The sequence below is a fragment of the Danio rerio genome, chromosome 19 (genome assembly GCF_049306965.1).
Source record: "Danio rerio strain Tuebingen ecotype United States chromosome 19, GRCz12tu, whole genome shotgun sequence".
Classification (NCBI taxonomy): Eukaryota; Metazoa; Chordata; class Actinopteri; order Cypriniformes; family Danionidae; genus Danio; species Danio rerio.
The window spans coordinates 46,437,468-46,454,114 of record NC_133194.1 but is presented as its reverse complement, the minus strand read 5'-3'; the positions used below and the strand labels follow the sequence as shown (position 1 = coordinate 46,454,114).

The 16,647-nt window shown below is 37.7% G+C and overlaps 2 protein-coding genes across 5 annotated transcripts in view; one reads left to right on the top strand and one right to left on the bottom strand.

The window, feature by feature from the left end:
• Positions 1 to 9,293, top strand: part of fam83hb (family with sequence similarity 83 member Hb) — a 28,462-nt gene extending 19,169 nt beyond the window's left edge. The window contains exons 3-6 of the mRNA NM_001365994.1: positions 2,311 to 2,475; positions 2,561 to 2,685; positions 3,452 to 6,203; positions 8,072 to 9,293. Of these exons, the coding sequence (NP_001352923.1) occupies positions 2,311 to 2,475; positions 2,561 to 2,685; positions 3,452 to 6,203; positions 8,072 to 8,092 (3,063 nt within the window). The 3' untranslated portion in view covers positions 8,093 to 9,293. The remainder of the gene's footprint in view (positions 1 to 2,310; positions 2,476 to 2,560; positions 2,686 to 3,451; positions 6,204 to 8,071) is intronic.
• On the bottom strand, positions 8,695 to 16,618 carry si:ch211-199g17.9. Of its 4 annotated transcripts, none has more exons than XM_073930477.1 (11): positions 16,213 to 16,618; positions 16,067 to 16,096; positions 15,921 to 15,968; positions 15,215 to 15,274; positions 15,059 to 15,133; positions 14,923 to 14,970; positions 14,728 to 14,782; positions 14,371 to 14,460; positions 12,305 to 12,368; positions 12,029 to 12,095; positions 9,233 to 9,568 (listed from the first exon to the last, which is right to left on the bottom strand). In XM_073930477.1, the coding sequence occupies exons 2-11, from the start codon at positions 16,080 to 16,082 to the stop codon at positions 9,471 to 9,473; spliced, it is 621 nt and encodes a 206-aa protein (XP_073786578.1). In that variant the 5' UTR covers positions 16,083 to 16,096; positions 16,213 to 16,618; the 3' UTR covers positions 9,233 to 9,470. The 4 variants fall into 4 exon arrangements, with proteins under 4 accessions (NP_001315633.1, XP_073786578.1, XP_073786579.1 ...); XM_073930478.1 differs by having other exon boundaries at positions 16,079 to 16,096; positions 16,213 to 16,382; NM_001328704.2 differs by having other exon boundaries at positions 8,695 to 9,568; positions 16,067 to 16,355.
• Positions 16,619 to 16,647: the final 29 nt, after the last annotated feature.

Sequence of the window (16,647 nt, the reverse complement as noted above, 5' to 3'; positions counted from 1 at the left end):
GGTTTTCAGTTCTTTCCATCATCCACACTAAGGCCCCGTTCACACTGCCAGTTAAATGTGATCCAATTCTGATTTTTTGCTAATATGTGACACAGATCAGATCTGTTCTATGATCATGTAAAAACGATTGCATTCAGATATTGGTTTCAGGCCTCCTTCAAATGTGTAAATAAATCAGATATAAATTAGATATGTCACAATGCGACTATCCTGTAAACAGGCAGATCAGATTTATTAAACTTGTGACAATGTGGTACTTCTCCACGGTTTAATGACGTTGAAGGAAGAGCGTGTGTGCCATTCCTAAAATTTCAGACCCACTGCTCCTCATTAAAGCCCACCCACAATTTGCTCCCATTTGAGCAGAGATCTCTCTCGTACCCACAAATTTCTCTGAACGGTGGAGGTCACCATATATAAGCCATTGACGCAAGCGGCGATGATGTCCCTTTCCCTTCTCCTCCGCCTCAAAATCATTTTAAAGATGGGCAAACTGCATATTTCGCAGAGACGCCCCTTCAGCCCCAACCCATCTCTGGGAAACTAATTAAATATTAAAGACTTATTTTAAAAATTATTAAAGAAAAGGACGAATGTCAAGCTCCTCATTTAAACCTTTTGGAGACAATGTGTCTAAAGTGGAAATCCAGAAGGCTTCGCGTTGCAACAGCAATTTATTAAGATAACTTCAAACCCTATATATAAACACATGAATCAGATATAGGACACAATTAAAAGAATGTGTAAACGGACAAGCAACAAAATCAGATACAGGCAACAAATCGAAATTAGCCATCAAGTCCTCACAGTGTAAACAGAGCCTCAGATATCGTTTTCAGGGCCTCCTTCATATGTGGAAGTAAATCAGATATAAATCGTATATGTGACAATGTGATTATCATGTAACAGGCAGATCGGATTTATTGAGGCATTCCGTTTTGTACGTCATTCAACTTGTGACAATGTGGTACTTTTCCACAGTTTAATGACATAAAAGGAAGAGCGTGTGTGTGCTCATCCTAAAATGTCAGACCCACTGCTCCTCATTAAAGCCCGCCACAATTTGCTCCCACTCTCTCGGACCCACAATTAACTCTGAATGGTGGAGGACACCATATATAAACCATAGATGCAAGCTGCGATGACAGCCCTTTGCCTCATCCTCCTCCTCAAAATCATTTTAAAGCTGGGTGAACTTCACATATTTCGCAGAGCTAAAAGCATGACAATTTCCCCGCATTTACGTATGTGCGACATCGTAAATTGTATGCCAAGTGTAAACACATGAATCAGATATGGGTCACAATTAAAAGAACGTGTAATCAGATATAGGCAGCAAATCGGAATTTGGCATCAAGACCTGACAGTGTAAGCGCGGCCTAAATTGGCTGAAAACGCTTAAGCTGCTTTTACCTGTGGTATATCCACTAGGTATTTCCATCTCTTTTCAACCTTGCAGTAAGGCCAAAATGAAGAGAAAAACATGCATGTTAAATAAAAGAGTATTAGGGCGCTTTCACACCTACACTTTTGTTTCGGAACGTGTCTCGATTGCCCAGTTAGCGTGGTTCGTTTGGCATATGTGAACAGGGCAATCGCGCTCTGTTCCGTGCCAAAGTAATCGCTCCGAGATCGCTTGAATGAGGTGGTCTCGGCTCGATTGAAACGAACACTGGAGCGGTTCAATTACAGTGAGAAAGCGATCCGATCTGAGCGCGGTTATATCATAGTGTTTTATGGATATGTAATAGGCATATGGCTATATGAAGAGAGAAATATGAGCATGGCGGAAAGTTTCGCGAGTCTCCGGATGCCCTCAAATGAGTGATGATCTCTCGGTAATCTCGCGTCTCCCTCCCGGTCCTCAAATCGGCTACGCACCCTTCTCACCCCTCCCCACCGCATCTCTCCTCAGACACGTCGCACGCACGCTGTCAATCACCACCAAACCACCACCTCTCCTGACAGCTGAGCGGGACGCTGCAAAATAAACCCTGACACTCTGACCAATGTGAGGAGAGTTTACTCGCACGTGACTTGTTTTAGCTCTTTTGGTCCAATTAGAAACTTTGCAGTGTGAAAGCGAACCGCTCCAAGAGCAAAGAGCAACAATGTAACAATTGTAATCTCTGTTTCGGAACAACTGAATCGATTCACAGGTGTGAAAGCACCCTTAGTGTGGACATGGCCTTAATTGTATTGAAATAAAAATAAAAGTAAATTGAATTAAAAGTAACTTTTTTCAATAGTCTAATCTTGATGTACAGCTCCTTTATTGCAATTTTCAATTCTGTTTCCTCCTTCTAACAGGTCATCGCAGTAGTGATGGATATTTTCACAGATGTCGATATATTTTCTGATCTTCTGGAAGCTGCAGCACGTCATGTGCCTGTCTATATTCTGCTGGATGAACAAAACGCGCATTATTTTGTTAACATGGTGGCAAGCTGTAAAGTTAACCTGGAAATGATCCATGTAAGTTTAGCTGAGCTCATCTAACCTATGTTTTCATTTGAATTTTAACAAAACACAGGCTAAATGGAGATTGTTTTGGTTACAGATGATGCGGGTAAGGACAGTGTCAGGCGTTACTTATTTCTGCCGCACTGGGAAATCATTTAAAGGTCAAGTGATGGACCGTTTTCTGCTGACAGACTGCAGAGCAGTGATCAGTGGAAACTATAGGTAAGCTCAGTGACATTTTAATGCAGATACAATACCGGTCAAAAGTTTGGGGTCAGTATGATTTTTAAATATTTTAAAATAAGCTTCTTCTGCTCACCAAGGCTGCATTTATTTATTCAAAAATACAGTACAAATTGTAAAGTTGTAAAATGTTATTGCACTATAAAAAAAACTGCTCAAAAATGTTTTATTATTAAATTTAACAATTTATTCCAGTGATTTTAATTATGAATTTTCAGCTCCATTACGGCAATCTTCAGAGTCACATGATTCTTCAGAAATCACTCTAATATTAATGAATATTGTTATTATTATTAATGCTAATAGTAATATAAGCAATGATGACTAGAGTAATAATTTAATTTGAAACTACATACAATAAGTCAGGGATCACCAAACTTGTTCCTGGAGGGCCGGTGTCCGGCAGATTTTAGCTACAACCCTAATCAAACACACCTGAACAAGCTAATCAAGGTCTTACTAGGTATGCTTTAAACACTCAGGCAGGTGTGTTGAGGCAGGTTGGAGCTTAACCCTGCAGGGACACCGGCCCTCCAGGACTGAGATTGGTGACCCCTGCAATAAGTAATAAATATTTAAAAAAACTCTTTACATTTAATAAATGTTACCTTGATAATTAAAAAAAAAAAATGAAACAAAAATAAATGACCCCAAACTATTGACCAGTAGCGGACGTAATTAACTCTAAAGCATGCACTTTTAATGTAATCTGACATTGTACATTTTTTTTTTTCTCTTTTCCCAGCTTTATGTGGTCTTTTGAGAAGATCCACCGCTGTATCGCCCATTTATTCCTTGGAGAGCTTGTTGCCACTTTTGATGAGGAGTTTCGTATTTTGTTTGCTCAATCTCAGCCTCTTGTTGTTGAAAATGCCCTTGTGCCCATGCCACAAGATAGTTACCTCGGCAACCAGTTTGGCTTAAAAAGAACTCAGTCGCTAAGGAATCCCAGAGGATATCTTCGTCAACCTGAACTCGGTGGTTACCAATATGGAGATCGCCTTGACTCCATACTGCCTTTTCGGAGGGATGACCCTTTCCGCCATACAATTGAACCAAGTGCAGGTCCCATGCAGGTCACAAAATATGCAACACAGCAGTTCAGGATGCAACAGTCATTCTTGGATCAAGGGCGCTCAATGTTAGCCTCCCGGCAGTTGGAAATGAATGCTTTTAAAAGGCATAGCTATGCAGAAGGCACCCGCGAGACCTACGCCTCCTCCCGGCAGTACATGAAACAGCGTGTAATGAACAACTTGGAAGAGACTGAATCGCATTACCAGCGAGAACAACATTATTATCAGAGTGAAGGCATGGGACATGATGACCGTGGACACTACGACCGATTTAACTATGGCTTGGCAGATCAACACTCAGATTCTGGATATCCCCCTGAACTTGAGGCACCAGGAAATATAAATGTTTTATCCTCGGATGACCTCAAAAGTGATTCAGAAAAACAGTATAACATAGGAGGTCGCTATGATCCACAAGGCCACAAGAGGCCTGCTGCGGGCCATGCATACGCATGTCAGAGTTCGCCGACTCAGCCCCATCCTCCAGACCAAAAGCAGTTGTTCTCCACTGGAGATCAGGTACGGCAGTCGCAGGACCCCAGCGTGAAGCAGGGGTTGCGGAGCTGGAGGATCAACTCTTATCTCAGCACTTATGAAGATGGAGGAGAGGAAGGCCTGCATCAGCCCATGGGCTCAGATGCTTTTGAAGACTCACATCAACAACCTGACAGCAGACTTTATGGCTCTGAAGGACCAGGTATTCATTCAAACATTAGAGAACGTCCAAATATCCCAACTAAGCCAAACCTTGATTTGCGGCCACGTTTTGGTAAACCCATCATACAAGATAGAAATCAAGTAAAGGATAATACCTCTGATTTGGGTCCCACAAGTACTGACACATTAAAGCCAGCGATTTCAGCGTCATCACTAGCATCTTCAACAGACAACGAGAAAGAGTTGGCAGAACCAAGGGAAATCAGCATTACCAAGCACGAGTCTTTCCGAACTCGAATTAACCCCATGCTTCAGAGGAGCTCAAGATTAAGGTCTTCTTTAATCTTCAGCTCTTCGAAGCTGGAACAACACAACTCATCGCAAGCCAAGTCCGGTGGAGAGTTACAAGAGGAGAAAGAAGAGAGTGAGCCCATTCGATACTCATCAATTGTGGCAGAGATTCTTGAGAAGAGGAGATCTCTGTCAAGAGAGCCCTTCGATTGGAATAAACATAAAAAAGCAGATGAAAAAGATGTTAAACACGCTTCAACCGGAGATCTGACTACGATCCAAGACACCAAAGAAGAGCCCATCAAAGAGAAGGAGAAACCAGACAACCCTAAACCTGAGGAAAACAAAGTTACACAGCCAACAGTGCCTTCAGCGTCTCAGCAAATAACTTCTTCGCTAAACATGAATGATCCAGCAAGCCGACTTCAGTACTTCAAAGATCAGCAAGAAAAGAGGAAGACCTCCAAATTAGAGTTAGATTTGGGTACAAAAAGTCAAGAAGCAGCCATTAAAAAGCCAGAAACCTTGGATACAGCAACCAAAGTTCCAGATGTGCTTTTAACATCAGAGCAGTCCACTGTAAAGGCACAAGAACCAACAGTTTCGCAAACAGATCCTGTACCACATCGCCCGGTGATTGAAACAAAACCAAAACCATCAGAAGTCTCTGTGGACAGACCCTACACCACCAACAAAACTCTAACGGAGAGCATAGCTGATGCACCAAAGAAAGAGCCTGTTAAGGAACCAACTAAATCACTCAAGCCATTCCCTTCACCCAAGTTCTTAAAACCCTTCAAAAGCTCTCAATCTTCTAGTCGGCGGATATCATGTGGTGAGGAGATTCTCACAGATGCAACAGATGCTGAAAAGAGTGAGCTCAAAAAGTCTCGCAGCTTCAGCACATCAGGAATGTCCCGCACGGAGTCCAGAGAAAGCTTGAGCTCCCTTGGAAACTCTGAAAGCAAGGATACAAAGGCCCTGGACTTCCTCAAGAAACAAACGCAGAGATTGAAGGGTATCCTTGGGCCAAAGGGAGATAAGAAGCACTCAGGAGTGTCCAACTCCCAAGAGGACAAATCAATGAAAACAGTCCCAGAGGTGCAAGAGGAGATTTCAGACAAAGGCAAACCCTCTGAATCCATTTCATCTTCAACCGCAGTAGAGAACAAGCCCAGTGCTAAACCGACTACTTCACGCTATCAGTCCTCTACCTCCAATATAATATTCAGCAGCAACCTCAGGGATGATACCAAGGTGATCCTAGAGCAAATCTCAGCAAATAGCCAGAAGACTAGACAGCAGAATGAAGAATCTGGGAAAGGCGACGGGGGTAAAGATGATGTTGCCAATTCACCCTTCCAAAGCCGGAACCGGTTCAGCCGAGCTCCAGTCAACCCACAGGAGAGGGACAATCTGCTGAAGAGAATAGAGAGCATGCGCAAAGAAAAGAAAGTCTACAGTCGTTTCGAGGTACTTTATCGCAGCCGAGAAGAGTGTTGCTGGGAGCGGGGAAGTGTAGAGCAGGCAAACCAATTTCTGATTAAATCAATTGAATGAGATCCTTGTGCAATATTTGTAGTGAACTGTAAACAGTTTTAAGGAATACTCCACATTGTTTTTGGGAAAATAAGCTAATTTTACAACTCCTGTAGAGTTAAACAGTTTAACTATTTTTTTAATTCATTCAGCCTATCTCTGGATCTAGTGAAGCACTTTTAGCTTAGCTTAGCATATATCACTAAATTAGATTAGACCATTAGCATCTCCTCTAAAATTACAACGGAAAATGAAAATTTGCTATTTTCTAGGCTGATATGGCTAGGAACTATACTCTCATTCTGGCGTAATAATTAGTGAATTTTGCTGCCGTACCATGGCTGCAGCAGACGCAATAATATTACACACTGACTAAAAATATTTATGAATAGTCACTGCATAATATATGTAATGGTGCCTGCTGCATAAGCATTTCCCGTTGGTCTACACAATGTACTTACAGAAGAGTTGAGCTTTATATAAGAAAATTATCTAAACTATTTGGTCATTTTTATTTTTATAATTTTTTCTCCAGATAATATAAAACTTATAGATGTATATGAAAAATAGAAGTCCCATCAGGAAAGAGATGAAATCAAATATATACAGTAGCAACAACAAAAACAAGAAAACTGTAGAACTCTTAAATCAAACCTAAACTTTTCTACCCCCTTCTAAGCACCATCCCTCCCATCTCCCACCCCTCCCTATTTCCTGGGGCCTTCAATAAGTATGCAAAAATGAATCAAGACACAAATAAATAAATAATAAACCAATTGAAAAAAAATGAATGAATTAATTAATTAAAGATATAATAAATATATAGTTAAATATAAAAGAAAAAATCAAAAAGTAAATACTAGCAGGTCCTGAAATGAAAGGTTCTCAGTAACAGACAGTATGGGATTCCATGTTTTGTTAAAGGAGCTCAGTGATCCTTTAAAACAATGTCTCAGTTTCTCAAGATAGATGCAACGTAGAACCTCTTTAATCCAGTCTTCTATTGATGGAGGGGACACATGTTTCCTTTTGAGGAGAATTGCACGCCTGGCGAGCAAGGTGGTAAAGACAATGACGCAGCCTGTTGATGTTAATGTAGTTAAGGTTGCAAGATAACCAAAAAGGGTAGTCAGAAGGTCAGGAGTGATAATTGTATTAAGAGCTTGAGAAAGAATTGTAAAAATATTAGGCCAATAGTTTGATCATTTTTAACAGGACCAGACATATGAAGGTAATCAGCCGGTGACTGCTTAGATCTGTTACAGGCACTAGTTGGTCATTTTTGAGATGCTAATGGTCTAATCCGATTCAATTATCTATGCTAAGCTTAGCTAAAAATGCTTTATTCAGACCCAGAGATCATCTGAATGGATTGAAAAATTGAAATACTTAACTGTTTAAACTGTTTAAGGGGGTTATAAAATGAGCCTACTTTTTAAAAATGGATTGTTCCTTTAAGTAAAATAATTTGATGTACCAGATATTATTATGAACTAATTATCCTTTTAATGTGACATGTATATATTTATTGGCCTTTTTGGGTATGTCTTTAAATTTAAATATAATAATAAGATTGAAAAATGGATCAGTTTAATGCTGTATGAGACTTTTATTCATTTGCTGTTTGAAAACTACTATGCAAGTATCAGTTTGTTTGTAGCATCCAATCTATTTATGTTTTAATTTACCATATAAATAAATGAAATAGACTATCACAGAATCTCCTGTACTATTTGTGGGTTGATGGCCGAGGTATTTTTGTTGGTTGTTTCACTTACATATCTGTCACTCTACTTCAACAGATGGGGAATAACCTGGGATAACAAAACATGGAGGAAGGGGCCAATGTTCCTCACAGAGAACTGTAAAGAGAACCTGAAACCGTACTTAAACAATTGTACCAAAACACCCCTAATACTGCTGTGAACAGACACAGAGAAGCAAGTAAGTCGCTTCAGAATAAAAGCGCCTACTATAAACGACTAGTAATTTAATGGTCCATGGATCTCATAAAAACAGCACGAAAATAGCACAACCTCAAATATGAGGAGTCTTGTTGCAGCAGGAGGAATATTCCTTGCTCTGTGCCAATCTGAGCCCACAGATGATTCACTGTGCCCTTATAAGGCATTAGGGGCATACCTCATAACAGTAATAACACAGCATCTCTGCAAAGTACAAATCAGGCCAAAGGAGGGTTCGGACTTCAGGAGGCTTTTCTCAGCTTGGACATTGTTTTTACTTCTATGATGTCTTCATGATGTATATGTACGCCATTTCCAGCCCTGCTAAAGGAAATTAACGTGTTTGGGCAGAAGCTGAGATATGCTACTCTGAAGGCACCAAAACACACCCTCTCTAAAGTACACCACACAAACGCCCCAGGACACGTCATGCTGAAATTATGCTTTGGTGATGACTCTGTGCCAACGGATCACAGGCATAAAGCACAACCAGAGATGGTTGGTAGACAACACTTTTACTTGAAAATAAAAAACTCAACTGAGAAATGACCGGAAAGTATGTAAGGGATGCATGAAAATGAAAGGCCTGTTCATTCATTTTTCCTCTATTAACAGTGTGCTATCAAGAAAGTGGATTGAATGCAGAGAAAGTGGAGTGGAGCTGAATTAATTTTATTATTATACTGGCAATCAGAACTCGCCGTTTAATGGTTTCAAACTACACGTGTACATTTTCAAGAGTAACTGTAAAATATTAGGTTAACAATCAGAAGCTCTCAGGACTGGGCTTTGGCCTGTATTTTATCAATGCAAAATGTAATTAAGACAGATATTACTGAAAACCAAAGAACTCCCAGAACGCCCTGCTGCATGTGTCATAGGACTGATTTATGGAAACCGGAAGTTGTATATCTGATTGAGAAGTATGATGGATTAAACTTTGACAGAGTCACTGATACTGTACGTTCATGTATAAATACAAATCTGGGGGGATTTAGACTTGTTTACAAACCTTTTTTATTGTGTCATAAATTCTGAATAAATGTTTTCAAAACTTTTATATTCTAGGTATGGATATAATTTAATGTTGTATTTGTTGACATAAAACAATAGTGTTACTTCTAACATGTTAAAATATAAGAACAGATTGCAAAACCACTTCTCAAAACATTTGCTGTATAATTAAATTATTTTTCTGTCATGTATTAGGAACTCATCTTCAGTTTGTGTGAGATGTTCATGGTGCTTTTTCTGAGATATCCATGTGCACCTCTGCATTCTGGGTGTGGTTTAACTCGTCCAGCAGCTTGGCCAACTGCTCCAGCTTCTGTTGCTCTGTTGGGACAGACACACAAACACACAGTAAAATATCCGATTACTCTGAGGACAACAGGGTTTCTGTGGGTTTAAAATATCTTAAGGGAAACCTGTTATCTTTTTACAACATGTAAAATAAGTCTCTGATGTCCCTAGAGTGTGTATGTGAAGTTTCATCTCAAAATGTCGCACAAATAATGTTTTATAAACTTTTTAGGTTTGATCTAAATCAGGGGAGCCCAAACTCGGTCCTGGAGGGCCGCTGTCCTGCTTAGTTTATCTCCAAGTTCCTTCAACACACTTGCCTGGAAGTTTTAGTATACCTAGAAAGAGCTTGATTAGCTGGCTCAGGTGTGTTTAATTGGGTGTGGAACTAGATTATGCAGGACCCCTGATCTAAACTGTGCTGTTTTAGTGACGGTTGCTTTAAATTTAAATTAGATTGTGCTCTTTTTAAAAGAGGGCGGAGCTAAAAAATATGTGTGTATCAAGGTGACTAATGGCGGATGGCTACTTCTCACTCAGGGTTGTTTATGCTAATGAGGGAGAGATCATCATTAATGTGCAGGGCGTTCCCCCCTATGATGACACATACAAAGGGAAAATGTCAATAAAAGTGTCTCAAATGTGATTATAAAAAATTGAATTAATTCATTTTTACCAAGTTAAGTCGAGTTTTATTGTCATTCCACTACATGAGTGGATTTACAGAGGAACGAAATGTCGTTTCTTGCAGGACAGCGGTGCTACATAAATTAATTATAAACACAAAACCAAAAATTTTAAAAACCTATGCATAACTAACATATACTATACATACAAGACAGGCTATACAAGTACTTTTACATGAGACTGTACAATGTTGTGCAGGATATTGTGCAAGAGAGATATTAAAGGTGAATATTGTACAAAAGAGGTATTTAAGGTTTAATCTTGTGCAGGAGTTATTTAAGGTCGAAGCAAGCAGTGCAAGATGATTGTGGTACACTTATAGTAAACATTGTTTTCCCTATTGAGTCCTTGTAAGATGGAGTTTAAATAAAGTGTCAAGTGCATAAGAGAGAAGAGTGTTTCTACAGGTGGTTTGTCAAGCCCACTCACCTGTATCAAACACAATTTGAAATGCACAATGTTTCCAAGAGACATGGAGGGGTTAAGAAGAGTGTATTTATAGTGCAAATGTGCAACCTTTTACCATTCGAGGCTGGCGATATTCGCACACTGTTGCCACACAACTATGATTAAACCTCTTATAAAAGCGATTGTTGCATAAAAGGTCCCTTTAAAATGTCTCAACTTGCTATTTTACAAATTCTACAACAACCTGGATAGTTCATGCAAAATTGAAAACTTGCTATTAATTTACTCTCCCTTAGGCAATTTAAATAACCTACTTCAAAAAAAAAATCTATAAATGGGGTATTAAATGACTTTTTCTGAGCCAGATATTTGTTAATGTTTTAATTCTGAACTTGCTTCCTTTTGATAAATTTCTCCAAAAATATGATAATTAACTTGTGTTCTGTCTATACATTCAGGGAACATATTGACACATTGTGTTCCTTTCAAGATATTCGTTAAAGGTCTTTGGAATGCTTTGAAATGCAAATTTTTTATTTAACATTTGACCATCTCAACTGAAACATAAAGAGGAGGTGGGGCATATTGTAGCTCCTCCCCTTTAAAAAAAAAAGGCAATAGTGTTTTGTTTTACCTCAGCTCTGCCAGTGAGAGTGGTTGAGCTCAAGAGCATCAAATGAAAAGCAAATGTGAAGCATCTTGAAAGGGGAGGGGCATGTTAGATACTAGAGAGCATTTGATTGGTCTAGATTTGATGAGAAACTGAAGTATTAATAAAACCGCTCATCCATTTAGGCAGGAGTGACATACTACAAGCATTACATGTGAATGTGGTCACTGTATTGGTGCTTACTAGCTTATGTATATCCTTAAAACTAAATTACTGATAGTAACATCTAAAAAACTTTATTTTCATTTCACTAAACCTTTAAATTTGAATCACCTACTCTAAAATAGTCTTTAAACATCTTACTTCACCTTTATAAAGCCTGCAGAAACCCTGAGATGGTGTTGATTTCATGATTAAGGACTCTCGATGCTGAGAGCTCAGTTTTAGGTCTTGCGGACACTCGAGTATGAGGTTACTTTCCTGTGCAACTCTAGCTTTGTGTTTAGTCATCTAGCCTTTGGATGTTTCTAAAAATGGCTAAATTCAGAATAGCACACTCTTATTATCTGTGTGTACAAATATATATTCTGAACTCATTCACTGCCTTGTTAAACTGCCAAATGAGTCATATTGGAAATATTTTGGACTAATTTGGCTATTTCTGAATGAAATTAGAAACCAGGAAATGTTTCACTAAAACACACAGCACTTTGTTATACACACACTGGTCTTACTGAAGAGGGCCTTAACACGTATGCAATGGAAAAAGAAATGACAATAAAACACACCAGCCTTCAGCAGCTGCTCAGTGCTGTATTCTGCAGACTGTATTTCTGCTGGAAGTCTTTGCGGGGCCTGGAAAAATAAATAAAAGATGATTTAATTTCTTTTTTAAATATTTTCCAAGTGCAGTTTAACCAAGCTTTTATTATAGCCAAACTAACATAAAAAAGACTTCCTTCAGAAGAAAAAAAAACATGAAAATATTCACAGGAGAACTAATAATATTTAATTAATTAAAACGGTTGCTTTTAATGTAATATCTATTCTCACATGCCACTTACAAAGACAGCAGACAAGTTTTTATGCTGCTCCGTCAACTGCTGAAGCTGATTCTCAAACTTCATCCTAAAATCAAATGATTGTGAATTTCAAAAGCAGTATTTCTTAGAAATAAAATGTCATCTTTTATTTTACAATGATTCGTTATTCTAGTACTATCAGTATTGCTTTGAGTTGCTTCACAACGTAAACTAACAGAAACTATTGTTAGGGTTGCACCAGCTGTTCCTAAGTTCTTTCTTAAACTGGAACGTAAACTTAATACTTGGGGCTTAGTAACTACTAGCTGGTTTGTAACTTACTTTCTTACTTCGGTTGCAACATGTTTTTTTTTAATGCAAACTGTAGTTAGTAGGTCGTAAGCTCTCCGTAATGTCATATGTAGTCACATTGAATGACTATATCCAATAAAAAACATTTAAATAATTAAATTGCCTTTAAAAATCTGCAACTATTGCGTTTATAAACTAATCCATTTATAACTGTCCTATAAAAAGTAAATAACAAAATTTGATTTTTATAGTAAATTGCATTACAGTAAGTCACTAAACAGACAACACACATACCTGCATCGCGAGCAGTGAATTCACATGAAATACACATGAGGTTATTAAAACATTAAACTTGATTTTTTTTTATATCCCACACATGAATAAGAAAAGAGCAGGGAGAAAAACGTAAGTCAAAGAACTGATAGATACAATTAACAAAAAGCCCTCTTTGAAGGAAAATTAAACTCTTCTTTCACAAACCAAAAAATGCGAGATTTGGGAGGAAAATAAAGCTTTGAGAAGAGAAAAATCATTTTTCAGTATTATCCTGAGCTCCTCGATTTAAACTAATCTCTCTGTCATCTCTTTTTTATCATTATACAAGGGGGGATGCTGCCGTAAATATTTAGTTGGAACATAGCATTACGTTTAAACTAAGTTCTGTGGTGCAAAAAAATAAATAAAAAATTGACCTAGTGTCCCTTTAAGTCACAACTAGGCTACGATTTAACTTACACACTGCTGGTGCAACCGGCTCCTGATGATTACATATACACTACCTGACAAAAGTCTTGTCGTCGATCTTAGTTGTAAGTAATAATAACTTGACTTCTAGAAGGTAGATTTTCCAAATGAATCATTTGTCGAACTGCATCCTAATCACCACAAATACTGCAGAAGACCTGGAACCTGCATGGAGCCAAGATTCTCACAGGTATCAGTCAACTGTGGTGAAGGAAAAATCATGGTTTGGGGTTACATTCAGTATGGGGGCGTGCAACAGATCTGCTGAGTGGATGGCAACATCAACAGCCTGAGGTATCAAGACATTTGTGCTGCCCATTACATTACAAACCACAGGAGAGGGCAAATTCTCCAGCAGGATAGCGCTCCTTCTCATACTTCAGCCTCCACATCAAAGCTCCTGCAAGCAAAGAAGGTCAAGGTGCTCCAGGATTGGCCAGCCCAGTCACCAGATATGAACATTATTGAGCATGTCTGGGGTAAGATGAAGGAGGAGGCATTGAAGATGAAGCCAAAGAATCTTTATGAACTCTGGGAGTCCTGCAAGAACGCTTTCTTTGCCATTCCAGATGACTTTATTAATCAGTGATTTGAGTCATTGCAGAGATGTATGGATGCAGTCCTCCAAGCTCATGATGGAGTCAGACACAATATTCATTCTGTTTCCACTGCAGCATGACTTTATATTCTATGCTGGACATTATTTCTGTTAAGTGACAAGACTTTTATCTAAGAAAAGCCAGAGCTTACTGTCCTAATTAAATAATTAAAAATCAAGGCATGATCATATTTTATTTCGGTGAAATAAGCGTAATCTAGAGGCTTTTGCCTTTCATGTAAGCCACTTCTTATACCAAATGATCAATAAGAAGTCAAGATATTATTTGTTGTTCCTAAAACTTGAATAGGCGACATGACTTTTGTCAGGTAGTGTAAATATGCTTAGCAGTTTATTAATGCTAATACGCCTACAACAATTCTGTGACATCATCTCATATCTAGCGTCTATGTAATACTAGGAGTCTGCTATTTAAAACAGTGAGTCATCATACCGAATCTTTCTGTGCTTTAATTTTGTCTCCTGGATCTGAAAGCTGTACTGCTTGACCAGTTCCTCTTTCTGATGATTCTGCTCCAGCTGCCTGCAAAGTTACAAATTAGATTTGAAATCAAATACAATCACGACTCTCGGTGCGTTTCGCGAAACATTTTTTAGCAAAACGACAACAAAAGGCTGCTCCCTCTTCATTGTCCTACTTTTAATATGATTTGTGTAAGTTATTGAGTCAATACACACCCTGTAGTAAACTATTTGACCCGAGACCAAAGCTCAATGTGTCTCATTGTGGTTCACATGTGATTCAGATTAAATAACCGTGAGTGTTATTATGATACTGACATATGCTTACCTTTGTGCCTCAAGCTGGAGGTCCTCACATTTGAGCTGCAGAGATCTATTTAACTCTGTAGGGCAGGAAAATGTGTCTTATAACAAATCTTAAATGTAATTAATAGGAAATTTAATGTGTGGGGTTACGTTTTAAGATTGCTATACAGGGTTATATAAAAGCAAATGCCTCAGTTTTTGTTTTATACTACAGTACCTTCCTTCGCATTCAACGTCCCTTCCAACTTTAACGCTTCTGCAGCTACTGTAATATAAAATACAATCGTCATAATCCTCATTTGAATGAATAGGACAGTACAATCCAAACTCATTCATGTTCATTATACACATACAGGCATCCTCCTCCTGCTTCCTAGCACATTTGAGGAGCATTACTTCCGTCACTTCTTCTTCAAGGATTTTCTTGACTGAAATCAATAAAGTGGGGTTAATTTTTGATTTATACTGAGATTGATTGTCTGATTTACAGTTTATAGATGACAACTGACCTTGCTGTAGCTTTCTGAGCTGGGTTATAAGCTCCTCTGGTTTCAGTTCGGCTCGGCTGTCTATAGAAAAATTAAATGTTATAAAGTAAACACAATACAATATCTTCCAGTCACATTGAGTAGACATTGATTGAAGGGTATATAATAATATAATTAATATATTATATATATAATAATAATTGTATTATTTACACACCCTTTACTTATTCCAAACCAGTTTGACATCCTATCTTTTGTACTATAGATCACAAAAGAACACATTTTTGTAAAAAAGCTTAAAAAAAAAAAAAAAAAAAAATATATATATATATATATATATATATATATATATATATATATATATATATATATATATATATATATATATATATATATATAACCATTGACCTCCGTAGTATTTGTTTTTCCTGACTATGGCAATCAATGGTTTTCAGCTTTCTTCAAAACATCTTCTTGTGTGTTTAACAGAAGAAATTAAACATAAAGGTTTATAACCACTTGAGGGTGAGTAAATGGTAACGTTAAGTAAAATTTCCTTTTTTTCGTTGAACATATGGGCTAGGCCCTAAGCCCTGTCCACATATAAACAAAAAAAGCACAAACAGTACCGAAACTCTTTGGTTAAGTACAGTGGGGACATTGTTAACTTACTAATGTAATTTGAATCGGAATGTAATTGATTATAAGTCAATGAGTCATGTCATACCTGGGCTTTTTGATGTCTTAATAATGTCTTCGATGCTGAATGATGACTCTGTACAAAACAATCACACTCGAAAATCAAACTTAACCTGCTCAGCTCACTAGTCAACATCAATACACAAAAACAAAGAAGAAAGCAAAACAACCTACCAAGTAACTCACTCATTACGGCTCCAGGTACTGCTTAAATAGGATAAAAATATCTTGGTAATTACAGTATAATTATGAAAGGTAAATAAATGAATATAGTGATGAGGATGTGGACGTTCAGATGTCAGTTGCTCGTCCTCGCGTACTTTTAAACGACGTTCACTTCACACGGAGTGTTTGCTAAATGTTATACATTCTTGTTGAACTGTGGATATATATTAATAAGTATAATGTGCAGAATTATGTTTTCAACAACTTAAAAATGTATCAATACTGACTTACAAGCCGTTTTTTTGCTCTATAATACTACTAATACGCCTCAAATCGCTTTAACTGCCGTTTGGTTTTAAATTGCTCATTTGGCGCCATCAATTGGTCAATCAAGGTACTGTATGAGGACTTGAATTATGACTTAATATAAAATGATTGGCAAATTACCAAATCATTTTCTTCATTCGCTTTACTACTAGTTTTAATTAAACTAAATTGATACGTTTTGAATGAGACTACTTGTCTGTGTTAACAATTAAAATAATATTTTTTTTTAAATACTCTAATCAACTAGGTTAAAATGTGCAATA

Excerpts from the sequence above, each read along its gene's own strand:
- si:ch211-199g17.9 (XM_073930477.1), bottom strand. Across the intron at positions 12,096-12,304 it reads AAAACTTGTCTGCTGTCTTT|GCCCCGCAAAGACTTCCAGC; the intron begins GTAAGTGGCATG and ends TTATTTTTCCAG. Across the intron at positions 9,569-12,028 it reads TGAGCAGCTGCTGAAGGCTG|AGCAACAGAAGCTGGAGCAG; the intron begins GTGTGTTTTATT and ends CTGTCCCAACAG.